General features: G+C 37.6%; 6 protein-coding genes across 7 annotated transcripts; 3 read left to right on the top strand and 3 right to left on the bottom strand.

Moving 5' to 3' along the window:
- The first annotated feature begins 133 nt into the window (after positions 1–133).
- Positions 134–2312, top strand: LOC135941402 (fatty acid hydroxylase domain-containing protein 2-like). Its single transcript, XM_065486910.1, has 5 exons — positions 134–273; positions 770–873; positions 939–1084; positions 1147–1328; positions 1725–2312. The coding sequence occupies exons 1-5, from the start codon at positions 155–157 to the stop codon at positions 2152–2154; spliced, it is 981 nt and encodes a 326-aa protein (XP_065342982.1). The 5' UTR covers positions 134–154; the 3' UTR covers positions 2155–2312.
- A 399-nt stretch (positions 2313–2711) lies between these two features.
- udt (protein undicht) lies at positions 2712–7106 on the bottom strand. Its single transcript, XM_065486886.1, has 7 exons — positions 6950–7106; positions 5854–6102; positions 5483–5788; positions 4591–5017; positions 3629–3959; positions 3159–3471; positions 2712–3101 (listed from the first exon to the last, which is right to left on the bottom strand). Exons 1-7 carry the CDS (start codon positions 6999–7001, stop codon positions 2947–2949), a joined length of 1833 nt encoding a protein of 610 aa, XP_065342958.1. The 5' UTR covers positions 7002–7106; the 3' UTR covers positions 2712–2946.
- A 641-nt stretch (positions 7107–7747) lies between these two features.
- On the bottom strand, positions 7748–10639 carry LOC135934022 (uncharacterized). The gene is made up of 5 exons (XM_065475521.1): positions 10476–10639; positions 10264–10399; positions 9245–9503; positions 8448–8797; positions 7748–8296 (listed from the first exon to the last, which is right to left on the bottom strand). The coding sequence occupies exons 1-5, from the start codon at positions 10604–10606 to the stop codon at positions 7853–7855; spliced, it is 1320 nt and encodes a 439-aa protein (XP_065331593.1). The 5' UTR covers positions 10607–10639; the 3' UTR covers positions 7748–7852.
- A 2309-nt stretch (positions 10640–12948) lies between these two features.
- Caf1-105 (chromatin assembly factor 1, p105 subunit) lies at positions 12949–15528 on the top strand. The gene is made up of 6 exons (XM_065480658.1): positions 12949–13096; positions 13205–13347; positions 13401–13527; positions 13587–13899; positions 14345–14647; positions 14993–15528. Exons 2-6 carry the CDS (start codon positions 13207–13209, stop codon positions 15471–15473), a joined length of 1365 nt encoding a protein of 454 aa, XP_065336730.1. The 5' UTR covers positions 12949–13096; positions 13205–13206; the 3' UTR covers positions 15474–15528.
- A 990-nt stretch (positions 15529–16518) lies between these two features.
- Positions 16519–19270, bottom strand: LOC135937514 (transmembrane protein 127-like). Its single transcript, XM_065480669.1, has 5 exons — positions 19137–19270; positions 18581–18915; positions 17636–17803; positions 17161–17295; positions 16519–17103 (listed from the first exon to the last, which is right to left on the bottom strand). Exons 2-5 carry the CDS (start codon positions 18888–18890, stop codon positions 16919–16921), a joined length of 798 nt encoding a protein of 265 aa, XP_065336741.1. The 5' UTR covers positions 18891–18915; positions 19137–19270; the 3' UTR covers positions 16519–16918.
- Positions 19271–19525: 255 nt separating this feature from the next.
- On the top strand, positions 19526–22161 carry Dph2 (Diphthamide biosynthesis 2). Of its 2 annotated transcripts, none has more exons than XM_065480642.1 (8): positions 19526–19681; positions 19793–20060; positions 20117–20346; positions 20405–20521; positions 20575–20758; positions 20813–21041; positions 21632–21806; positions 21865–22161. In XM_065480642.1, exons 2-8 carry the CDS (start codon positions 19798–19800, stop codon positions 22149–22151), a joined length of 1485 nt encoding a protein of 494 aa, XP_065336714.1. In that variant the 5' UTR covers positions 19526–19681; positions 19793–19797; the 3' UTR covers positions 22152–22161. The 2 variants fall into 2 exon arrangements, with proteins under 2 accessions (XP_065336714.1, XP_065336721.1); XM_065480649.1 differs by having other exon boundaries at positions 20405–20509.
- The last annotated feature ends 2834 nt before the right edge of the window (positions 22162–24995 follow it).

Raw genomic sequence — 24995 nt, forward strand, 5'->3', positions numbered from 1 at the left:
TCAATTTTATCAGAAATGATGCAGCAGGAGTCGTTGCATTCAAAGGCAGATTTCGTCATATAGAAAATTTATCGGAGGGTTCGACGGTTCATTGAGTCTGTTGGTTATTGCACGGGCCTGAAAGCTAAAGTGATAAGCACTTTAGTCGACAACTATGGTCGGTCACAAGCAGCAGCGCGACACAGGCAGGTTGGCCTCCTCGCTGGGGTCGGCGCTCGTCCTACTCGCATCCATTGTTGTTGTGTTCGCAGCATTCAGAAATTCACTCACATGGTATGACAAAATTAGAAAATTCAAGCACAATATCTTTGTTAAAAGAACACAAACTTTTGGAGTGTTAATGGTATTTAAATCATTGTTTTTTTTCAAATCTAGGTAATAATAAGCATATAAAGTAATAAAACCTATTTCTGACAGTATAATGAAAATTTATTTACCGTTTTGTGTCATGTTAGTCTTTTATTTCTCAAGTCATCACTTCAGCTATAAAAACGTGTAAAAGACCAACAAAGATAATTCTCTAATTGCACTGGCCTTTGCTCCTAAAATGAAATCAAACAAACAGCTTTGTTATTGATAAAAATCAAAACTATATCTTAGCTGTTAAGAGTTTGTTCAAAGAATAGGTGTATATTGCTCTCTTATCTTTTATAGAGCAGGTTTTAGTGCATTGATAAATCCTAAAATCTGAATGGCAATAATGAACAAATTAGATACGTTTCACGCGAATAATATGAAAAATCGTAACTATTCCTATTATTTAAAAAAGGCACCTTCAACGCTTTTGGGGAGCATCAGGTGATTTTTGGCAGTCAAACTGGGAATGGGCGCTGGACTCGTATGGTCAAGATGAAGAGAAGTTTTACGTCTTTGGTACAAAATAAATAATTTGACTACCTTTTAAATTCATTTTTAATTTTAACCTTTAAACCCCAAAGGTTTGACCTTGCTGACCATGACCGTTTTCTGGGGCATCGGATCCATTTACATTTTCATGGACCTCACCAACTGGCCCAAGTTCATGCGCAAGTACAAAATTCAGCCAGGCACTAACGAGCCCTTGGACAAGTCAAAGTTAATTCAAGTATTAACATTTTCTTTTAGAAGCTGATTGAAACATATTTGCTAATAATACACAAATTCAAGGGTGCGCTGCAGGGTGTATTCAACCAAATCGTGGTTGGTCTCCCCGTCGCCATGCTTGCCTACAAACTGATGCAATGGCGAGGAATGCCGCCCACTCGCGAGTTGCCCACTTTCCAAAGGGTGCTCTTTGAGCTGCCGATTTTCATCTTAATCGAAGAATTTGGCTTTTACTACAGCCACAGGTAAAGAAAATGAAAAATAGAGTTGGGAATATAATCTTAATTCACCAGTAAATTTGAATTTTAAGCTCTCTTAGAAGGTTTAACTAAAATTAAAACAAATCAACCATCAACCCAATAAATGTTAACATCACTTATAGGAAATAATGTGCGAGAACCATCTTTAAGCAGCCCAAAATCGTCAAAGACAAAACCAAAAATAGAGTTTGAAAAATATGAGTCAACTGAACCTTTAATGTTTGATAAAAAAATCTAAATATGGAAAATTCAACTTAATGATGTGTTGCCTAAAAGACAGTTAGTTGTCTCTTTCGGTCAATTTTTAAAACCTGAGGAATTAACTTTAAAAAAAGGAAAATATTTTGTTTGTTAATTGCCAATATATTCGTTTGTTCTCAGACTGTTGCATCACAAGTCGATTTACAAGTACATCCACAAAAAGCACCACGAATGGACCGCCCCAGTGTCCGTGATGGCCATTTACTGCCACCCAGTGGAGCATTTCTTTTCAAACATGTTCCCCATTCTGCTGGGACCCTTCCTGTTGGGTTCGCACATGGCCACTGGCATCCTGTGGTTCATTTTGGCCATCATCACCACCCTGAACGACCACAGTGGCTACCACATGCCGTTTGCTTTCTCCTCTGAATTCCACGACTTCCACCACTTGAAATTCAACCAATGCTTTGGAGTGCTCGGCCTGCTGGACAGGCTGCACGGCACAGACGCTGTTTTCAGGAAGAATATGGCCTTCAAGCGGCACATGGTGGTCACTAGTTTTAAATCCGCCAGGGAACTCTACCCTGACGAGCTCAAAAAGTCAAAATAGTTTATTAAGACTTAATTTTCTTTTGATATTATTTTTTTATCATAATAACAGGTATTTCATGAAGTTGCAAAACATGAAAAGGCTGAGGAGCTAATAAGGTTCTTTGTTTCTAGGAAAAAATTTGCATTTTCAAAAATCACTTGGTTGTTTACCACTCATTTCTGCCGTTTTTTTAACCATGTTCACCCACAAGATATGCAGGAACTAATATTTTTGTATTACGCATATTTAATTAAAATATCGTCCTGGTCCCGGTAAAATTACGCTTCAACAACCAAACGCGAATTGCAAGAAAAGGGCAACAATCACTTCAATAATGAAATTTGGGGAGTTCATTGAAAGTTGCGCAATTTTACCGGGACCTGGATGATATGCTATTTAACTTCCCCTACAATCGAAGTCATGGGCAAATTATCTACAAATTATTACCAACTAAAGTGTAAATAATCCCTGCAAAGTATCGGTAAAAATTAAAATTGAAAGCACTGGATTTTTTAAAATTAAAATGATTAAGCAGTCCTGGTTTTTCTTTGCTGCTAGGCATGATTTAAAATAAATTTCTTTCGTTAAAAATATTACATACATTTATTGAGTGTAGATACATTTCAACAGTGTAATTGTAAATAAAAACAAACGAGATTCGATGTTTAAAATTTCAGCTCAAGGACGGATCATTTTTCTCTGGTAAAAGACCAGTTTCGCTGTCAAACACTTTTTACAAAAGCATTAAATCTTACAATAAGCACTTTATCAGGACGGAATGTTCATTTCTAGACGATTCTGCGTAGTTTGTTACCTCAAAAAAACTAGCGAGAGAAGCAAAAGAGACATACCCTGCGCCAAGCAGACAGAGTTAGCTGCCGAGCCAAACCTGAAGATTTTGATGTGGTTCTCGTTTTCCATCCAGGGATTGGCACCATCGTCAAAGTGCATCGGACACTGATCCCCTTTAAAAACAATCATTTAGTAATCATTAAACTGTTTCAATCGTCAGATCCACTCACTTTCTCTCTCATACTCCTGCATTTCTATCGACACTGTGGCCCCCTCAGTGTAATTCCACGAGTCAACATCCTGACTCAGGTCGCAAAAGGCGCCCAAGGCTTGTGACATGATGACTCTGTTGAGGTCAGCTCGCTGGTAAACCCAGCACCTGTACTTGCTGAAAGCGTCCAGCTCGTCATATGTGATGAGGTAAGACTTGAGGTTTTCCTTCCAAAAACCTATGCACTTCATTTTGTAATCAGGGTCACTGTATATGTCGACAGGGCGGCCCAAGTGGTCCACGCTCAAGCAGTATGTTTCGTCAATGAAAATCTAGAAAGAGAAGGGGCAAAATGTATTCATGGTTTTTCCATAGCCAATTAAAACAATGTCAGAATTTTTTTCCCAGACAGTAGATATTTTAAGTCTTTTTTCTAAAAACTAAATAATTAAATTTCAAACAATGTATGGATTTAAATTTAAAAATTACCTCCTTCTGGTCAGTGTCACACACAGAAAAGTCTGAGATGTTCTCTTTGCAGTAGAGGTTTGGTCTAGGCGAGAGTGTGACGCCTCCAAGGATCCTCGTCTCGAAAGGCACATCACCCCTTTGTGTGAAGTTGTACTTGCCCGCAATGGGGCATCGCACAGGCACAGGATTCTTGGCCAACAAGGTGTTGTACTTCCAAGAATCCTTGTTTGGGAACTGCACCCACGAGCAAACCGTGTGGAAATTATCCAAAATCACAGCAAGGCCTTTGCGGTATCTGATGATGCTGTGGTGGCGAGGCACAAAGTCAAAGCAAATGTAGTCCTTTTGGCTGTAATAATGATTAGTTTTATTAACTTTGGTTTATAGAGAAAAACTCCAAAAATGACACAGGTTCTGTGCAAAATATATGGAAATTTTTCAAAAAATAAAAAACTTCTCATTTCATAATATTTTAAAAAATGGACTTGTCATTGACAAGGTTTGCAGTATTATTCACACGCAAAAAATTCAGCTTGCATTTGTCTATTTTCTAATTTCATGAGTATTTTGTTGTTTACTCATAAAAAGAGTAAATATTTTCCATTGAATGTTTTCAATGTGTGATTTCAAATTAAAAGCAATGTTGAACAATTTTCCCAATCTTTGTGAAGTGCAAACGATTTATTTTAGCCACGCTTTTTGGTAAATCTAATTGCACGAAATGTGTATAGAAGGCACTAAAGAGGTTTTCTCGGCATTTTCACGCTTACATGTTGTATTTTTATAAACTTGTCACTTCTTTTGTAAATTGTAAAGGGTTACAACAAATATAGCAAAAGCTGTATTTTAGCTATTTCAGACTTATTAGCCGGTTGCATAACATGTTGTAAATATGAGTCAATTTTTACAATGGCTTTTGTGGGCAACTGAGAAGATTTTTTATTCCATTTCACAAATTAAAGAGAAAAATGATTAATTACCATCCATCAACAGTGAGTCTGGCCATCATGTATCTGTTGCCCCGCTGTTCTCTGCAGACGTACACAGTCTGCCTGTAGCGACCTTCGTCAGGGTACCAGGTCTCAATGATGTGCGTTTCGTTTATAAACACGTCAGCATCCAAGTTGGCAGTGTTGATCCAGTCGCCGCTGAAGTTTTGGGGCAGTCGACAGCCTGGCTGCACCACCTCTGCCTTCACGGGCGTGATACGCAAACGTTCAGGGCTCTGCTCTGGAGTTTTCAGCGTGTTGCACTCTGCCGTGATTGACACACCAATGTACAGGTCGTCGTCTCGATTTTTCAAGAAGCAGCGGTACTTTTCATCTTTTCGAGACTCTTTCGTGTTGGCCACAGCGAAGAAGTGGTTTTTTTCCACAAACCAGGAGCCAAGACAACTGTATTCAACCACTGGAAAATTGAAAAAAATATAGTAATAAGTAAATGTATTTCTTGCAAAATGTATTTTAAAAAAACAAAATTATTGTTTCGCTTTTTGGAACATTCAATTTAAAAATATTTCCTGCCCCCAATATCCAGGAAAAAATTTGACCACAAAGTTTTGCGAAAAGAATTCAAAAATAGCCAAAATAAAGCTACATTTAATGAAAAATGCCATAGAAAAATTGAAACTACCACAATTAGTCGTTGCATTTTCCCAGAACACTTAAACGTGGTAAAAATCTTACGAACTCTTGCAAAAATATGAAAATGGCACATCATTTGATTCATCCTGCTGGCCGGATTTATTAAAATGTAAAGTTTATTGCAATTTTTACAACGGGAAATATTCCTAACACTAATTGTGGTTTATATTAAACACCATGGTGACAAAAATGTACCAATTGTTTGGAATAATTTTGTGGTAAAACTTACAGCCGTCGAAAGTGCCTTCCATGCCCTCGCAGCGCTTGTAGGTGATGTTGAACTTCTGGTTGGTGATCAAGAACTGAGTTCCAGCCACCTGGCATGACTTGACCAGAGCATTGGGGTTATTGCACTCGCCCGTGAAACGGAATCTGTTCTGGTAGGCAAACTGCCACACGCCTTCCAAGCTGGACCTGCAGTTGACTGGAACGTGGTTCTCCAAGAACAGAGTCTTCAGCTGCTGGTCAAGGTTCAGGCTACGGCAAATCCTTTCTACTGTGGGCTTGGCGTCTCGAGGCAGAGTCTGGCATGCGGCTAAAATTTAATTTGCAACAAAATTAATTTGAGAAAATTAGGCTAAATGAGGAGTCAAGCCTTACTTTCGATTTTTTCTAGGACGTTGACAGTCCTGACCATGAATTTGACGCAGGTGTAGCAGTTGTTTGGTCTGTCGTGCAGGACCATTGTTATGTTGACGTGGTACTCTTCTCTGATGTCCACGCATTCGCCCTTGTTGCTCACCCTGTTGGCGTTGATTTCGGTCAAGGTGTTCTGGCCATTCTCCCAAGAGAACCACATCCCTCGCATTACAATTGGAATGTTGCACGATAGACTGGACGCCAAATCCGCTGTTAGAAAAAAGGTTCAATTATTAGTGCAGTTTAAGGGTTTGGCTGCAGGGTGGATTATCGACATAAAGGCTGTTTCATTATTTCCTATATATTTTTTACGGTTCTCGTTCTTTCAAGAATTTTTTATTTAATCTTTTTGTTTAAACTAATTTCAATTTAATAAAAATAGCAAAAAAAAATTCTTAACTACCCTTAAGAACAATTATTGTATTTTTTCCTGCTTTAATGAAAGTTTTTTTTTACTGCTGTTAATCAGTCCTATTTTTAAAGTTACTGTTAGAGATGGAAAAGATCGAAAATATTAATGAGATTTGATAGAAATATTGAATGGTCAACTTTTAATGTATAAATAATTTACAATAATTCGCTCGATTCTAGTGTAGAATTACGGTGTATGTATGTATATGTGTTGCGTGAGGACACAGCAGAAATGTTTGCCATTTTTTCGCAATTTTTTAATTTGAAAATTAAAAGGCAAGGCACACAATAGAGCCAAGCGAAACGAAGCATTAATTAACTTTGATTTCCCACCACGCACCTGTTGCTTTTTTATGTATATGCTCTCTCTTTTGAAAATTCAAGAATTTATCATACCTGCGACAGCATTATGATAATTATTTAATTTAAAAAGTTTTTAAAGTCATGATCTCAGCGGCCCGCCCTTATGTTTTGGAAATGTTCAATGTGATATAAAACCAGCAATATTCAAAGCGCCTATATGGTCCGCAAAAATTCGTTATGAATTGTTTGTTGTTGAGCACCATCGCAGACACGCCCTGGGTCTCAGAGGCCGCTTCTGTAATTTGGTCGCCTTCCACCTGATATTGGCCGTCGAGTCACTCACCGTGGACTAGCAAGAAGGCCAGCACGGCCAGCGTCAATCTGCCGTTGACCATTCTGGCGATTTTTGTCGAAAATTTGACCTAAACGCAGCAGAGCCACCGCATTCCTTCTTTAACAAACACTCGCGCACCAAACAAGCAGGAAAAACTCCACCCTGATTCACACCGCTGTTCATTGGCTAGAGGAAGAGCAGAGTTGCGTCAGCGCGCAAAATTTGAATGCTGGAATTCACTGCTTCTTAAGGAGGAGGGATGGGGGACCCCTCGGACTATTGTAAACTTCTCATATAATATATATTAATGTTTTTCCCATTTTTATGGCCATGCATATAGATCTAGAATAAAAATACATAAATATTCTAAACGCACTTTGCAATCAAATTTTCCTCAGTTTTGATGCTACAGCATAATTTTTCTTCCCAGAGTCAAATAAACTAATATTCTCAGTATTCTCATATTTCTATTTTTTAGACCAAATAAAAAGTTTGATTGGACGATATGTTTTTCATATTAATTTATATTTTTTTACCTCAGTAAACACGTTGGTAAAATTTAGCTGGTCAAGCACAAAAAATGCTTAAAAAATATTCATGAATAAATTGCAATTTAGGTAGTGTAACAACGACAAATAAAAAAGCATTACAAAAATAATTCAACTCTTTTATCTGATTTTTAATCAGACATGAGGAACATTAATAAAATAGCAACGATAAATCAGGTTTTAACTAACAGTGTAATTAATTCAAAAGCAGAAAGCATTCAATTTTAGCGCACGACAAAAAGAAATAATACCTCATCTGTTCAAATAAATTAATTTTTATTATATAAATAAATTATCAAACGACACAGGCAATGTAATATTTTTGGTCTAGATATATTGGCATTGCTCCAATATATATCTTAATCTATAGTTGAGTGGTTGGTGGCAAAGGGGTGACAATGACCAGTTTCTCCTCAACTTTGGCCTCCACCGCCTTTCCCCTTCGGTTATTTTGCCCGAAAGGGTAACCACCGCTCATGAGGTGCTCAATGTTCCAAGTATGATCGTCCTTGGTCGCATTTTGCTGTGCCGTCTTTACGTCGACGACTTGCTCGCTGGGTTCCTCTGCTGTCATGCTATGGCTTTGATGCTCTTTGAGAACAGGACTGGGAATAAACGGTCCCGCGATGTAGGTGCGGGGCGGTAGGGATGAAGGAGCCGCGATTGACGTGGTGCTGGGCTTCACAGTGCTTGGATCCTCAGTCGGCAGGTTCGGTTCCTCTGTATTTACCCTTGATTGAGACTGTGCTGCTGGGTATTTCAATCCAGCGTTTGTCAAAATTGGACGACCGTATGAAGGATGACGAGGCTGAAAATTAAGTTGCATTATTTTGATTAAAAAGTTTTTGATCTATTTTAATTGTATTCTAATTAAAAATTTCACTCTCAGTTAGCCCATCTGACCACATATAACTCTGTTAAAAATTAAAATAGATTAAAAAAACAGATTGAGAACATACTTGCTCAGTCTGCTTTTGCTGCCAATCCTGGTGCTGCTGTTGAAGGTGGTGCTGTTCGTGATGTTGGGCCTGCTGGCTGACTCTACTGACGACTTCTTGGGCTTTGTGACTCTCTGACGTTCGCATGTCACTTTTGTACGAGGGAGCGGAGTAAAAACTCTGGTGGTGCGAATAGCCACTGCTCGGTCTGTAGCCGGACACTGCTGGCTTAGCTAGTGGTGGCGGCGTGATTTCCGGCTCGGCATTGTTGCTGCTGCGGTGCTTGACGTTCCAGGAGTCGTATGAGCCATGAGAAGGTGACGGCGAGTCATCCCAACCACCAAAGCAACGCCGCAGCATGTCTGGCCCACCTGAATATTTCGATTTTATTTTTTATAATTGTATTTGCAAATTTGGCTATGAGAGCTCGTTAGCATTGCTAGCGCAGTATGCATGCGTCAAAGGTATAAATGAGAGATACTTTGAGCATTTCGGGGATCTATTCCTGACTGACCGCAATATGACAGAGATGGATTCGAAAAAGCTCTTATATATAGCTCAACGGACTATAAAGGACTGAAACTGGACTGGACTCTGGTTTCAACACTTTTCCAGCGGCTTTTAGGGACAAATATCTTGGCGTTTCAATAAAAGACCTCTCAGTGCGGGACAAGATAAAGATCGGCATTTGGGCTCAAGCTCCACTGACTGAGGCCACTCACAAGGCCTCGTGTTATCTGCTCGGCGGTAAAGCTCATAGTCCACGGGCTAAGCATGAGTGGATAGGTTCTAGGAAAAAAAAGAGTTTCGTAACAAACCGATGACGTAAACGTCTTGGGCAACGTTTTGTCCGTAGGGGGGTCCACCGCCCCCGTGGGGCCAAGCTTCGCAGCGGAAGAAGCCAGAGACGGCTGGGTCCAGCGGGTTCTTTAGTAGCAGCTCTGAGGTGATGCTCGAGTTGCCACCCAGGATGCGCACGTCGTACAACGTTTTGTCCAGCACCGTCGCCCCCTCGGCCACTACCATACCCCCATCGATGTGGTCATTTGGGCACTTGGAGCGAATCCAGATTATGTGCTGCACAAGTGTAGAGACTCCATTAAATAAATTGAGTTCAGTTAGAAGAGAATAATTCTATTTAATAAAAAATCATTCACGCGGTATTTCAATATCGTAATTCTGTGGGAAAATAAAAAAGGCATAAAATGGTAAATTATATTTAAATTTCTCAAGTCGATTTAAAAAAGGTTTTAATGTGAAATTATTTCAATTCCAACAGGAAAAGTAATGTTAGGTTTGACACTCTTGTGATTGTGATGCAACAATTATTATTCAAATCGCAGTTTTTACACAATTTTGCGAGACATTATTTGGTTATGAAGGCAAAAATTTTATATTTGCTTGTACGGTTGGGAAATTCATATTTACAAAGAGGCTGAATGACAGAATCCAATTTTTAAAAATAAAATTGGGAACGTTCCTTCGTCGTCTATTGAACAATTTATTTGAATTTTCATTTTCTAAACATACGAGCATAATAAAAAATTTCTACTTGTAACTAAAAGAATTTTTCTCAACTTTGTTATTTACACAATATTTTTTTGGTCAGTTATTAAGGCATTGTCACACTACAAATTCCGGCTCAAACCTAAAAAACGGTGTAAAATTTTAATTTTAACTACTACTAAATACACACCTTATATCCCATCAGACCTATCCTATTACCCTTTGATATTTTTATCAAAATCTGTGATCTTGGGATTTAAAAAACTTCCGAATTTAAAAAAAAATCCATGAAGCTATTCAGTAAATTAAAAAAATAATGAATCTATCTAACCTCCAGCGGCTCCTGAACTTTGCATTTCAGGATGATTTTCTCAGGGTCAATGGCCAGATCAACTTTATGGTGCGATGGCTTATTGTGGCCATATCCGTGCTTCAGCCTCGCTTTGCCAAATGACCTCCCTTCCGGCCTTTAATAGATCACAAACGATTATGTATTTTAATAATAATTTTTATCAGCTCAAAGTTGTGAAAAAAATGACTTACTGCTTTGGGACTGGAGCTGGTGCAGCGGCCCACGTACTAGGCTGGAAGTCCCCTTGCGTCTCTCCTACGGGAATCAAAGCCCAGCAGGCGCTGGTGCCCGCGAGCAGCAGCAGCGTGAGCGAAGCATACATAATTTGCTGCCTCGAAGAGAAATGACCAGCTACGGAATAGTGTCTGTGCTTTTATAATTTTTCGTCATGCGGGTCCCATTTCTCGGCAGTTTTCACCTGCATTCGAGACATTTGATAACAGAGTTTGGGCTGCACAGTTATTCCATTTATGTGTGCATCGGCATTGCGCATTTTCTACGGGCATTCAAACCGGGATTTGTGTTAATTGTGCTTAAAAGTTTCATTTATACAACACCCACCAGGAACGAACAAAAAATAAATAATACGATAAGGCTGAAAATTTATATACACGTGTTTAATCTCAAAATTAATTTCATTTAAGCTACATAATTTGAAAACTCAAATTGAAAAAGGATCATAAAATTTGTCTACACACGGTCTTGCATGATGCATGATTATACCCTATCGTAATAAATGCCCGAAAATTTATAGTTAAATTAGTATGAAGCTGATTTTTAAAATATTTAAGATAAAAGACTTTTTGAAAATGGTACAGTTTTTATATTGCAGTATTTAGAAAAAGTAAAAATATTGCTTTGCTTCGTCCTCCAATGCGGCCTGTGCGCCCATTTATTCGTTTGCAGTATGTTATTATTAGGACACGGAGTTTTCGTGATTTGGTCGCTATCTCGAAAGAGGTGAATCATTTTAAAAGCCCTCTTAAGTTTCGTTTTTTCGGTTATTTTAACAATATTAGAATTATGAATGAGAAAATATGATCTCTGTTGCAATAAAAATGAGCAGAGCAGCGACTACGTGACTTTACTTTTATTTAAATAATTTTTAATAAGAAAGCGCAGGTGCTGACGAAAAATTATTTCGGTTTCTGCAACTATTCCAATTCGATTGCTCAAAATTTTTTTTATTGGAAAAGCAAAAGAAGTTCGTTAAGGATATTAAAATTTGTAACATTTTGCCGAAAACAATTTTAAATTTTTATATCACTATTTACTAGCTCTTGTGGAATGTTTTAATCGTGTTGAAGTATTGTTAGACAGTTAAAATTTAATTAAAGTCGCATTGATGGGTCAAAATACTTAAAAAAATAATTGTTTGAGTGAAAAAATTTAAGTAGAACTTACAATTAACAGTCCACTGAAGATTAAAAATATTTTTGCATTGTTGGCTTTAGCAAGTTGCTCATTTTGTTAATTGTTTAGGGAATTAAGCAACTTCTACAATGAGCAATAATGAAATCAGGACTGTCAAACAATTAAAGTTCAGATTATTGCCTAACTGCTTGACAAATTATAGAAGTTTGTCAAAGAGTGTTTCGCTTGATTTTGATCCCTTCCGCCTTCCGTCACGATCTGTCCAATTAATGGTGTGTGATTTATGATCTAAATTTCTCTTCTGGTGAAATAAATTATGATTTCAAATCAAGATATTGATTCGACTCGCAATATGACTAACATGAAAGCTTAATAGCTGATTTTCTCGCAAATTTGGAAAAAATTAAAGCTTTTCTAAAAATAATTTGTTCTTGCTGTAGAGCTATACTTTAAGTAACAACAACTTTCTGCAACTGGTTACCTCATGCGATCCTTACAAATTATTACATTGCAAATCAATCATGGCTCACGTATATTACTGTTTAACGATAAAAAACCATCAATGTTAAAATTTGAGCTATATAGAAGCAATAACTACTGTATATTAAAATGATTAAATGATGTTTAAAAATTATCTGTTTTTTAAGATTCCTTTAAAAAATTGGCTTTGGCAACCTCTCTGATGCTTAAAGTACTGTTGCACGTTCGCGGATTGCGTGGTTTTCGGAAAAATATAATGGAAAATAACCCCTTTTTAAGAAATCAGACAATAATCGCTTTTTTATAGGAGATAATCGAAAAATAGTCGGTTTGGATGAAATAATCGAAAATATTCGATTTCTAAAATCTGTCAAAATGCTTAAAAATTGATGATTCGTACTCATTTGATAGTCCCGACATCATACAGGCAAAAGAAAAAATAATCGATAACCGGTTTTGCACAACCCTATATATGACCTGCATGATATTTTAGATATTTTAATAAACTCTTCTTGTTTTGCCGCCTTTCTGTGAATGGTGGGGGTGTAGGGATTTTATCTAGATGGTACGACTCCCGGCATTAATTTAAGATTTTTTTATTATTAAAAGTACGTCCATGTCTCGTAAGAACGTTTAAAAGCTATGTATACTATGCACATTGTTTTTTTTATTTTGATAATTCATAATGAATAAATAAAGTAAAATACAATGCTCGCGAAATCTACTTTTGGTTGGCCTTGTGGCGTTGGCAGCAATGTATATTTAGCGGCAAAAGGGATCTAGCCTCAGCTGAAGCTGGCGCTGGCTGATTGTGAGGAGATTGTGAGTGAGTGCATGAGCTAAAAGATTGACTGCTTCGACTACATACTTTAGACAGTCGACGAACACGAACACTCGTTTTTATTTTTGTCATCATATTTGGAAGTTTTGTTAAATTTGCCTGCAATCAGAAACATAGGTATGTAACTAAATATGTGTAGTTTAGAACTGTAGGAAAGATTTTAATCTTTTACACATTCATAAATAAAAATCATACAATATTTTGATGTTTTAATTATTTTTTCAGCAATGAAAGTGACAACCCCTGAAATCTCATGGCACAACAAAGAAGCCATTCAAAGTGTAGATATCCAGAAAAAAATGGTAAAATCCAATGGAACCGAGACTGTTTACAGAATAGCCACAGCAGGAAATGATTGTCACGTTGTAGTAAGTCATTATCACATTTCCATGCTTTAGTAAATTTGTTAATAAAAATTCAGATTTGGCACGCTACAGTCGGCGATGACTTCAAAATCGAATTTGCATCTGATTTGAACAGACATCAGAAAACAGTGAATGTTGTTAGGTTTTCGCCTTCAGGAGAATACTTGGCTTCTGGAGATGACGGTAATTTTTATTCAATTCTATATAAACAATTCAATTAAAAAGTAAAACTGATTTTGTAGATGGCTCAGTCATCATTTGGAAGCAGAAGGCCGCTAACGAAGAGCAAGCCAACTTGTTCGATGAAGGATCAGAAGAAAGCATCGAGCATTGGACTGCATTGAAAGTGCTTCGTGGCCACCTGGAGGATGTCTATGACGTCAGCTGGTCCCCTGACTCAAAGAACTTAATGTCAGGCTCTGTGGACAATTCAGTCATCCTTTGGAATGTGGAGGCAGGACGAAAAGTAGCGGTCCTCAAGGACCACAAAGGCTTGGTGCAAGGAGTGTCCTGGTGTCCCTCAGACAAATTCATCGCGTCCTTGTGCACGGATAGGTGAGCTCATTGAGGTCGCAAAATTATTGTATACACCTTGTTGATAGCATGAAAAGTTTTCAAAAAAGTTCGTTGAATGGATTAAAAATTGGACGACAGTCAAAATTTGAACTGACAAAATTTTATGTCCTTTTTTATTAAAATGTGTCAACTTGGATTGATAAAAAAATAGAAACAAACATCAATAAAAATTCTTCTAAATTGGTGGTTTGATAATTTTGCTTTTTTGTCTCATTGCTAAATTTAAATTGTTACGTTGATCACATTAAGTATTTTGTAGTGTTTTTTATATTAACCATTTAACAAATAGTGGGTTTTCCTATTTTTTGATGCGTCTAAAACAATAAAAAAGATGGTGTTTCCGGTTAAACCACTGGAAAATCTATTTATTAAATTGTTTATCCTTTTGTCAAATCCTGGTCTGTATGATGACTGTTTGTTGCAGGATTTGCCGCATTTATTCACCAAAGACGCACAAAGTGATCAACAGAATTCATCAATCACCTTTGAACTCTAGTTTGACCAATGAGGATGGTACTCTTCAGCAGTTCAAACTCTTCCACGACGACACCCTAGCCACGTTCCACAGGCGACTCACCTTCTCTCCTGATGGAGAACTTCTTGTGGTCCCAGCTGGAATTTTGTGCCCCAGGGAGCAAAGGAAAAAGAGACACATGCCAAATGCCACTTACGTTTTCTCCACCAAGAATCTGAAACATCCAGTTATGTATCTTCCCACAGGAGAAAGGTAAACCTTTTTTAAGAGAAATCAGTGGCTCAAGCGTTTTTATAAATAAAAACTGGTTCAGAAGTTACAAGGGACTTCCCCTAGTTAAAACATTGGAAAATCCTAGATATTCAATGTTTTTAAAATCTTGGTCACACAAATTCTTTAATCAATCATTGTTCATTTTAAATTATAAATATTAAATAAAAAATGAGTTTTTATGTACAGTTCTTAACCATAGTTCCACAACAAACATTTTATTTGCATCTAGTAATATAATTAATGCAATGCACTGCGTTTCAATTAATAAGAACCCATAATAAATAGTTTTACTTCAATTGGTTATTTTTTTTTTGTTTGTGTTAGGTTCACTGTTGCAGTCAGTTTCTGCCCGATTTTCTTTGAGCTGCTGCCAGGATGTGATCCAGTGGTGCCGCTGCCCTATCGTCTCATCTGGGCTGTGGCCACCCAGAACTCAGTACTGTTGTACGACTCACAACACCAGACACCCCTGGCTCTGATCAGCCACATCCACTATGCCCGTTTGAGTGACCTCAACTGGTCTCCCGACGGCAGAATGCTGATCGTGTCCTCGTCAGATGGCTACTGCTCCTGCATCACATTGGCTGACGGCGAACTGGGCACCGCTGTTGCGGACCAGCAAAAGTTCATGCCAAAGCTCGTTGAGGAGAAGAAGAAAGGCAAAGCCAAGAAGGCTAGCAGTGGAAGCGAGCCTAAGGAGCAGCCAAAGGTCGAGCAAGTCGAGATTAAAGATGTGGAGCCTGAAGATGAAATTAAATTGGTGCTTGAGGACACTGTGGATGTTGTGATGGGAGTCGAAGTATAGAACGATGTGTGAAGTACAGCTTTTAATCCAGAAATTATAGTGTTTTTTGCTACCATTCAATAATTTTGTTATTATGAATGACAATATTCCCAGATATTTATGGTCCTCGCTATATCCACGCCTTTGTAATATAAAAAGTAAAAATTTTTTCAATTAATGCTCTAATTTCTTGAAATGTCGTCGCATTTCAATATACTTTACATTTTTGGAATCTTCTCAGTAAAGTTCATTAATTGAATGGTGTGTAATTTTCACAATTATGCATAAGTTCGTGATTTTTCCAAAATATTATAACAGAAATGTGCTCTGGGAAAATCGCGTATAGAAACGTAACGGCTTGAAGCTGTTTATTTTTGTCTAAGATAGATTAGACAAAAACGAAGCTTGAATTTTATTTTCGCCAGATGGCATAACTCTTGCTGGTATATAAACGATTCGATTTTTTAAAAAGCTTTTCCGGGAAATTGGAAAATATTTTCAGTATTGCATTAATATTTAAAAAAGCTTTCCAAAGTAACCAAGGATTTAGACGCAGCACGCAAAGCCTCTGAATGATAAATTATATTTATCGATTGATACAAAAATCACATCAGAAGAATTATGATCTAGATTACAATTCGCAAGATATTAATTTCGTCCTGGTCCCGGCAAAATTGCGCAACTTTCAACAAACACCCAAATTTTCATTGTCGAATTGATTGTTGCCCTTTTCTTGCAACAAGAAAATTAGCGTTTGGTTGTTGAAAGTTGCGCAATTTTGCCGGGACCAGGACGATTTATTGCATCTATAGTTACTGCTGTAAAGTTCCAAAATTCAGATTTGAATATCCGAAACACAAAAACCTTGGACAACGGAAATTTCCATTTTCGAATTCAGTATTAGGATGTTAGAAAGAAAGAAATCAAGCTTTTCGCAATCAATAGGTACGCTTTGCTTATGAGAAGTATAAAATTGCAGCGACTACCTTTTGTCCCCCACTATCACCTCATGAATAACGCAATCCCTCTGTGCGCTAGCTGCAAAATAAAAATATTGAAATGCATATTTATGTATAACAATAATAATTTTCATTTTATTTGTCTAGTCGACAACTTTTACACTACAATCACAGTAACACATATTTGTCAGACGCAACTCCACTTCCATTTCAGCTGAGATTCCTCTTAAGTCAAACTTTAAAATTAGACATTACAATAACAGCATTATTTGTATCAAGATTTAAAATAAAATCACACTTTGTCAAGCGGGTTGAGAAGGATGGCTGGCGCAGGAAAGGAAATCAATTTGTTACGATAGTGTGAACTTGTTTGATAAAAATCAGTCAGTCGCTTCATCTTGATATATATCCTCACGACTCGAGCTTCTTACATATTATATGAAAAGCATATGCTTGCAGCCAATAGGTGACAAGAAAGGAATTTGATTAGAATGGAGAACTATGATGTCAAGGAGTGTACGGGGGCGGAGAGGGCATGGCGTTGAGAGGCGTGTCCCCGAAGTCGGCGTTAATCGAGAAGGTTTCCAGGCCGTCCCAGTCGTCCACCAGCCGCTCCGTCTGCCCATCTGACTGGGACACAGGCGGCTGCAGACTCAGGAGGTTGCTTGCCGTCGCAGCCAAGGCACAAGCACCTGACAAATAAATTAATAATAATTTTTTAGTATTGATTAAATTATTTATTTGGTTACCTGCAGCGCTAATTGTGTAAATGCCATACTCGTAGTTGACCCTGAGGTAAAATGCAGGCGTCAAGTGTGTGATGGATTTTTGTAACATCATGGTCAGGTTGTAGCAAGCTCCAACAATAGACGCAACCCAAAGCACTGAAAATGGGACTAACATCAGCTGCTGCTTTCATGGTTCTTCAGTTACTTGTAGTAACGAAATGACACAGGGCAGAGGACGAAATTGGCATGATGTTAAGCAAACGCTACGAAATTTACACGAGAAATTATTCGTTACTTGCAGATCACTTTATAAAAAATACTTCAACAAAATATTATGTTTTACGGATTTTTGTACTATTATTTGAAAAAAAATCGACAAATTATTTCCTGCGACCGTGCAGAATAAATTTTCGGTACAGGACAACATTAAGGTATTTTTATATTTTTACACAATTTAAATCGATTCCATGTAGCAGTTAAAATATTATAAACCTACCAGTTAAAATGCTGGGCAGAGATGCTCTCCGAACAATTTGCAGGATGGGTTTGGAGGCGCCCCAAATGTCCAGCAGGAATCCAGCAAAGGCACTCCCAAGGGCCAAGAAACAGAGCAGGATGACCACACGCATAAGGCTTGCCACTTCTGGAGTTACACAGCTTAGCACTGAAAATTGAGCAAGATTGGTTTTTAATTTTTAACCAAAGCAGCAAAGCACCAACGTAAATTTAAAGAAGAACAGTCTAGCAGAGGAGCATTTTTTGCGTTTATTTATTTATTATTTTTTCTGAAAGAAGAATACAATAATTTTGCTTCCTCTGGGTTTGTTCAAAATAACCATTTGATATTAAGTAATTGGGTTTAGGAGTTAAGGTTTTTAACGATTTTTTGTTTCTTTAAGATGAAAAAGACGATTGATTTAGCTTTAAGCTCCATTTAGTTGGTTTTGGATCCCATTTAAACAGTTTAAGACGACTTTTAATAACAATTTTTCCGGCCAATTTTCTGACAAACTATCACGGCATTTTGAACTCTGCTCAGCAAAACCAGAAGGTTTCCACTGGGTCGCAATAACACCGCCGATCGAATAAAACAGGGCCCGACTGGCCACAGAGGAGCTTGGGCCCACTGTGGCAATCTTTTCGCCTCCCGGCTCCGAGGTCTTTAATAGAAACGCCAGACAATTAGTTTTCCCTAGAGCCGCTAGAGAGGTGCGAAAATTAGCTCTTTGAGATAATTGTTGGAGCATTTTGAGTTGCTTAATCAACCACCTTTTGCCATTTCTGACATTTAGCAAAAATTCTCGAAATGCTAAAATATTGCCTTGACACTCCAAAAGAAGCCAACAGGATGGTCATATCATCAGAGCTCTACTAGAAAATCTGAACTCTAGTTCAGTCATTAAAAATGATCATCACTTTATGTATAGAATTCGATTTGTACCACTGGACGATGAGTGGTACTGAGAGATGAGGGGTCGGCTGACAGCCTTGGACGAGACAATTTCTGGGATGCTAGGATTCGCATCCATGGAGAAATGTCCGTAGGAGAAGAACTGGTAGGGCGCGAGATGAGGCGTGCAGGGGGCGCCGCGAAGCCTGAACCAGCCCAGGGCGGCCAAAGAGGTGCACACCAGGGCGCAGGAGCACATGTGAAAGAAGGCGGCCACAAGGTTGCGCTCTTTGTCCTTGAGCATTTGCCACTGCTGCCGGACAATGTACAACGGTGAGGTCGACGCCTGCTGGTGCTCCATCTCGACGCCTCAAAGATGGAAACTTCTGCCAAAATAAATCAGAAAAATTTCAATGTTATATACCCTTATCATTTTCATATTATGCAAAAAGTGAAAATGACATAAGCCAACACAAAATGTATCTGGAGGCAAAGAAGGTCAGTCTTTTGCAGATGCGCAAAATACAAAATTTAAATCATAGGCAAACTAAACTGAACTCGTCGATATAAAATTAAATGCAATATAAGATGGGAAGAATAGAATTACCTTTTAATATCTAACCAATTTCTGGCAAGTCAAATCTATGGATGTTATTTTAGTTTTGTTTGGCATTAAATAGAACGTATCTCTACTACTGCGCTTCCATCTTGGATTAGTTGTTTTTACTTTTTACTTACTTCCTCCTTTTAGTTTTATTAGGGGTTTGCACAAAGGAGCAAATTAATGACAGACTGATAAATTCGTATTTTTTAAGGTTTTCCCCCATAGGTTTATGATCACGACAGAGTTAACTTAAAAATTACTTGGAAAACTACTGTGAGTGAGAAATAAGAAGATTTTACATCCTGATTTGAATTAATTGTATTTCAGTATCATTTAATCTTTGAACTCCTTTCTGAACACCGCAACACAGCAGAGTTTGCCACAGCTGCTGTAGCTGCTGCATGAACGCCATGAACGGCAACCAGAACAGAATGTGTTCGTGTGAATAAGATTTTTTTGGAGTTGTGCTTTTACTCTGCTTTCAATTTATTTACATAAAGGTGCATACATTTATACAAATTAAACAACTCGTCTAAGGCTGGGATCTGGTAGGTCAAATAGAATACATACATCGTACATAATATTATTATGTATCATATGTAAATAAAAATTAATGTGTTACGTTCGGTTACGTTCTCTAAATTCTAGTATGTACATAGATAAAATGACATCAGCCTTCAGCAGTAATGACCAGAGTGCCATCGAGAGGATGGTGGATGAAACACCCAAAGAAGTCACGCCAATGGACCAAGTAATGGGCGTTTACGATCTTCATCGATGCGTCAGGTGGATTGTGGAGCTCGGGCTAAGAAGAATTTGCCTCCAGTTTCCCAATCACCTCTTGCCGGATTCTGTCCAAGTTTGTCAGATTCTTAAAAGAGAAACCAAGCAGGAAATTTACATTTTAGGCGACACAAATTATGGAAGGTGCTGTTTTTTGCTCTACGTGTTTTACGCAGTAAATTAAACTAGCAATTTTGCAGCTGTTGCATTGACTTCATCGCTGCCGAGCACGTGCCATCAGATGGAATAATTCACTTTGACGACTCCTGCCTGTCAAATGCTGCGAATCCAAAAATTCCAGTTCTTTTCGTTTTCCCTAAGACAAGGTTGTGCGATAATGGAGCAAAATTAAAGTCAAACTTGGAGCATGCAATCGATACATTAGGGAAGAGCGTGCTAATTTTCAATTGTCATTGCCTACATGAACTAGGTAAAACTTGATGCATTTAAAAAAGACTATTGCTGAAAAATAATAATTTTAATTCCAGATGACATGAAAGATTTAAAAGAAAAGACAGTTGTTAGTCAGCTTCTTACTGGCGAAAGGGAAAGTTTTTCCCAAGTATTGTGTGAAGGCACTTGCAGCCAAGATTGTAACAAAAACAGTACGTACATAGTGAATGATAAATTTACAGAGAGTTTTTAATTTGAATTCCAGGCTCGAATAAGTCGAGACACAAGTTCGAGAGTTTTGGCCGAGGATTTTGTCTTCCAGATGAAACAAATTTAGCTGATGTTACATTAATTTATGTTGGAACTGAAGATTCATTTTTGCAAAACCTCGTGGCATCCTGGAGTCATAAATTTAAAAGCATTTACTGTCTGAACCCTGAAGGCGAAAGGTGAGAGTTCTTTTCGACATTGAAGATAATTATTTGCTGACTGTGAGCTCTTAGATTTGACCCTCTGTTCAATTACTCTCGCTTTTTGCGGCAACAACTCCGTCTGTCGCTTGAAGTGAAAGAAGCAAGATCAGCAGCCTTGGTTGTGGCAAACCCCGCTGATCCTTCTATTCAAAAAGCTATCAGGCACGCCAGGGAACTGCTCAAGAGCAGACCTAGCCCTCCAAAAGTCTACACTCTGGCAGTGGGAAAGCCCAATCCAGCCAAGCTGGCCAATTTCATGGTACACTCCCTCAATACAAATTGGAAAGGAAACTAAGGATTCGATGTTTTAGTTTTTGGCAAGGCAAAATCAGTGACATTCAAGGAGCTAGAAACACCACCTGAATGTGAGAAATATTCTCGATTCAACGGAATTTGCAAGTTATGGAGCTCAAAAAAGTTTAATCCATTAGAGGTTAAACATAGGAATTGATTAAAAATTGTGATTGTTTAGGTTCAAAGTAATTTTTATTGCGGATCAGCAGAGCAGCTATGTACATACCCACATCCAGAAAACCACAAACACATTACAAAACATTGTTTTGATAACAGAGGGTAAAATAAAATCGAATTGGACATTTAGGGAAATTTGACATTTTTTTAGAGTGCTAAATATGATCCATATGATCAATTTTTCACATCAAACTTGGTCTTTGTACTCCTGTAAAATCTTGAACTCCCGTAAATCGCAAAAATGGTTAAATCGGAAAATTTCCACCACATGCACACCAAGAACAACTAAAAGAGTCAAAACGTGTCACCAAAAACTATAACGTTGAATCCTAAGAATTTCCTTGAGAGCTAACTATTTTTTAACCATATTTCTCACAGGAAATCGACGTTTTCATTGTGCTTGCGTGTCCGAACAACCCCCTGATTTCTCCAGGCAGCAGGCACGCAGAAAGCAAGGAATTCTACAAACCCATCGTCAGTCTGACCGAAGTTGAATTAGCCTTGAACAAAGCCAGAAGCAACGCCTCCACTGACTACAAGGATCTGCTAGAAGGTGCAGTGGATTAAATAACATCAAAATGAGTTTTTTTTTTCAAAAACTATTTATTCAGGTGGCTTTGATTACGTGCCTTTCGAAGGGCATGACTACTCAGAGGCTGACACTTCCTTGCTGACTGGAAAGATTATTGACCTGAGTATTGACAGCAAGATTGAGATTCCGAACGCGTTGGTTTCCAATGAAGACAACCTGAGGGTAGCCAACCTATCTGTGGGCTCTTTGCTGGCCAGTAGGACGTGGCAGGGACTGGACCCTGAGCTTGGACAGACCAGTCCCAGCACCTTGACTGAAGGGAGGTCTGGAATTGCCTATGCCTATCAGGCAGAGCCAAATAAATGAATAAAAATTATTTGATAGTAATTTTTTTTCCTATCTTATTCACTTGTAGCGTTTGGGCTAGTCACGACTTACAGATTTCAAATTTCCACCTTTTCTGCTGAGCAATGGGACTTGTCTGGTACTGTTTAGCTCAATTCCTCAGTTTCTTACAATTGACGCGCAGTAGTACAAAACTACCTCGTACATATCTTTGACTTTTTTTCAGCTGCAACAAAAAACTAATGTTTCAGAGTGTACAAGTAATTGGCCTTTCTGCTTGTGCATCTTTTAGTTGAACTATAGAGTGAGTTAAATTTTGTCTGCCATAAGCCACTACCTGCCTACCAACTTATTGAGAGATTAATGATGTGGTTAGTTTTGTGGCCCAGTGCGGTGGATCGGGTATTACTTAATCCATTCCATTGTTGGATTCATCCAACGGTACATTGATAATATGGTGCGTGCATTGGATTTCACAACAATAATAAATTTAATGAGTTTGCTTCATAGGAATAGAAATCCAAGCAGTTCTATTTCAAAATATTTTTGAGGTAGACTCTTTTGACTCTCCTTAACCTTCAATTTTGTTCATCATTTTACGAAAAATGTTTAGGGTTGCATGGTACTTAGCTCCAAAATCTTGACTTCGATCAACATTCATTTGAAGTGAGGCATACAAAGAAATGTATTTTCATTTGCACTCATTGAATTTCCTTTTTTAATGTAATAAATTTTTGGCTTGCGACGTTTTGAACTAAGGATTGTGATGATGGAAGAGCGACTCTGGAGGCATTATAATAATGTTTTTCGCTCATCAACGATAGAGCGAGTTTTCATACTTGTTTTCAACGGATTATGTGAGGCTGACAATTTACATATATGGTGTTGATTAAATTTGATTATTTGATTTGTAAAATATTTTATTGGAGAATTTTTCTCTTAGCCGCCCACCTGGATGAAATACCATTAGAAATACAGTATAAAATATAGAGATAAATCTCAGTTTTATAACATTTTATTTTTACTTAGTTTTTAATTTGAAACTGTACGTTCTGTTTACAGACGTGGCGGTGCAGTGCAAATGGTTAGGAAAATTCGACATTTTTTACCTTACTCTGTGCTATAGCATATACTCGAAAAATTTGTGTTAAGGACACACTCACAATTTTTTTTACGATGTTATGATGTGTGCTCTGAGCAGTGTACATATCACACTCAACTCGTCCATTTTTTGCCATTGATTTACTGCCATCAACTTTTCATATCTGTTAAAATCTTGAAGCGCCGTGTACGGAATATAATACGTATTATTTTTTGTGCATAATTTTCATGTGATATGAATGACAAAATCTTTTGTAATGTGAGTGTGCCACTAATAATTGTAAGCTTTCCACTAATTAACTTAGCTTTCCTCAAGGCATTCTGTTTGGCTGCATCATCATGCACTTCCTTGGAAATGCGCTTGTGGTTTAGAATCGGACGTTGCTGCATTTTTGAACCAGAAATTCTGCTATAAAATACCGAATAGATGAACACACCGAATTTTTATCACTCTTTCATATAATAATAAATAATGTACCGTGCCCCGTGCCACATGATGTGGTGAAACCAAAGCTTAAAATACATAATAAGTGAATATAAATATGAACATATAACATATATATACAATATAGCCATTATCTAACAATAAGTATAAACTAAATCAGAAAGTTAAACATGAAAATTAGCTAGTAAATGTTTTTCATTTTTGTTTTATCTTTGACAGTGAAATTTTAAATTATATAATATACGGTTATAATGTGTATTATAAATTGGGCAAAATGCCTCATGGAGAATGTTTGATATTATTGAATAGAGTTTTCGGAAAGATAAATTAGAATCGGCAAGGGGGTTCCACCGTTTAATGCCACGTACGTTTTCAAGCGATTCTGTTAAATAGCAAAAGAAAAAAATAGTATAAAGCCGAATAGAATATCAATTCCTATTCTTTAGAAAATTGAATTGTAAATAACATACTCTCGATCTGTTTTCATGTAATTCTTTTATAGTCTTTATAAAGCATTCCATGGTTCAGATTTGAGCATTAATAATGTGTAAGCGATATCGCCTATTAAACTAAAAAACAGTCAAAACTCAAAACATATGAGCTGTATATATGCATTCTCGCGTGCAGCTGCGATTTATGAAACAGCAATCCTGGTCAAGTGTCATGTTGCGCATCGTCCAAAGAAAAGTGCATAAAGGTTTCCCACTATTATAAGATGATTAAGGTTAAGAAAGCGTTCCATTTCGTATGATTATTATTTCAAAATATCAATATCTAAAAATTAGTGAGCTATTTAATTACATAAAATCTTTTGCGAAAGAAAAATCTATTGAAACAAATGACAAAACTTGACTAAAATACAATCGAGTATCACTTTTTCGAAGGATTTTCTAACTTTACCTTTCAATTTGTATGTATTTTAGCTTCAAAGCAGTAGTTTATTATGGATCACCTGGGCGTGCAACGCGTTGCCATTGGCAGCTCATTATGTTTCACATAAAAGTAAAAATAACATCCTCTCCGCATATAATTAATTTTTCTAGCGTGTTGGCTGCGTACTAGATCAAATTAAATTTGCACTCTAAATAAGCTCAGGTTCAACTGGCCGTGAAGTTGCGCATTTTAACCAAGGTCTTGATTTAATTGTTTTGTTTTATTGCCATCACAAAATATTCGCGAAAATCTTAGTTTCGCTTTGAGCTCTAGGTCTGGCTATATTGTTAGATAGTAGAGGTGAAAAGATGGCCACATTGGGCCCAAGCTCCTTTGCGGCCACTTGGGCCACTCAGGCACCATGTTATCCGCCCGGCGGTGTTATT

The sequence above is a fragment of the Cloeon dipterum genome, chromosome 1, assembly GCF_949628265.1.
Source record: "Cloeon dipterum chromosome 1, ieCloDipt1.1, whole genome shotgun sequence".
Lineage (NCBI taxonomy): Eukaryota > Metazoa > Arthropoda > Insecta > Ephemeroptera > Baetidae > Cloeon > Cloeon dipterum.

Bases quoted from the DNA above. Each gene is read 5' to 3' on its own strand.
- LOC135941402 (XM_065486910.1), top strand. From the start codon at position 155: ATGGTCGGTCACAAGCAGCAGCGCGACACAGGCAGGTTGGCCTCCTCG. The intron at 1,085-1,146 runs GTATTAACATTT...CACAAATTCAAG, and splicing joins ACAAGTCAAAGTTAATTCAA to GGTGCGCTGCAGGGTGTATT. The intron at 1,329-1,724 runs GTAAAGAAAATG...GTTTGTTCTCAG, and splicing joins GGCTTTTACTACAGCCACAG to ACTGTTGCATCACAAGTCGA.
- udt (XM_065486886.1), bottom strand. From the start codon at position 7,001: ATGGTCAACGGCAGATTGACGCTGGCCGTGCTGGCCTTCTTGCTAGTC. The intron at 3,472-3,628 runs GTAATTTTTAAA...TTCTCTTTCTAG, and splicing joins GTGACACTGACCAGAAGGAG to ATTTTCATTGACGAAACATA. The intron at 3,102-3,158 runs GTGAGTGGATCT...TTGTTTTTAAAG, and splicing joins GCAGGAGTATGAGAGAGAAA to GGGATCAGTGTCCGATGCAC.
- LOC135934022 (XM_065475521.1), bottom strand. From the start codon at position 10,606: ATGTATGCTTCGCTCACGCTGCTGCTGCTCGCGGGCACCAGCGCCTGC. The intron at 9,504-10,263 runs GTTAGATAGATT...ACACTTGTGCAG, and splicing joins AAGTTCAGGAGCCGCTGGAG to CACATAATCTGGATTCGCTC. The intron at 8,798-9,244 runs GTTTGTTACGAA...CGAAATATTCAG, and splicing joins CCAAGACGTTTACGTCATCG to GTGGGCCAGACATGCTGCGG.
- Caf1-105 (XM_065480658.1), top strand. From the start codon at position 13,207: ATGAAAGTGACAACCCCTGAAATCTCATGGCACAACAAAGAAGCCATT. The intron at 13,900-14,344 runs GTGAGCTCATTG...TGTTTGTTGCAG, and splicing joins GCGTCCTTGTGCACGGATAG to GATTTGCCGCATTTATTCAC. The intron at 14,648-14,992 runs GTAAACCTTTTT...TGTTTGTGTTAG, and splicing joins TATCTTCCCACAGGAGAAAG to GTTCACTGTTGCAGTCAGTT.
- LOC135937514 (XM_065480669.1), bottom strand. From the start codon at position 18,890: ATGGAGCACCAGCAGGCGTCGACCTCACCGTTGTACATTGTCCGGCAG. The intron at 17,296-17,635 runs GTAGGTTTATAA...TCCCATTTTCAG, and splicing joins TCTGCCCAGCATTTTAACTG to TGCTTTGGGTTGCGTCTATT. The intron at 17,104-17,160 runs GTAACCAAATAA...TTTATTTGTCAG, and splicing joins TTACACAATTAGCGCTGCAG to GTGCTTGTGCCTTGGCTGCG.
- Dph2 (XM_065480642.1), top strand. From the start codon at position 19,798: ATGACATCAGCCTTCAGCAGTAATGACCAGAGTGCCATCGAGAGGATG. The intron at 20,347-20,404 runs GTAAAACTTGAT...TTTTAATTCCAG, and splicing joins TCATTGCCTACATGAACTAG to ATGACATGAAAGATTTAAAA. The intron at 21,807-21,864 runs GTGCAGTGGATT...CTATTTATTCAG, and splicing joins CTACAAGGATCTGCTAGAAG to GTGGCTTTGATTACGTGCCT.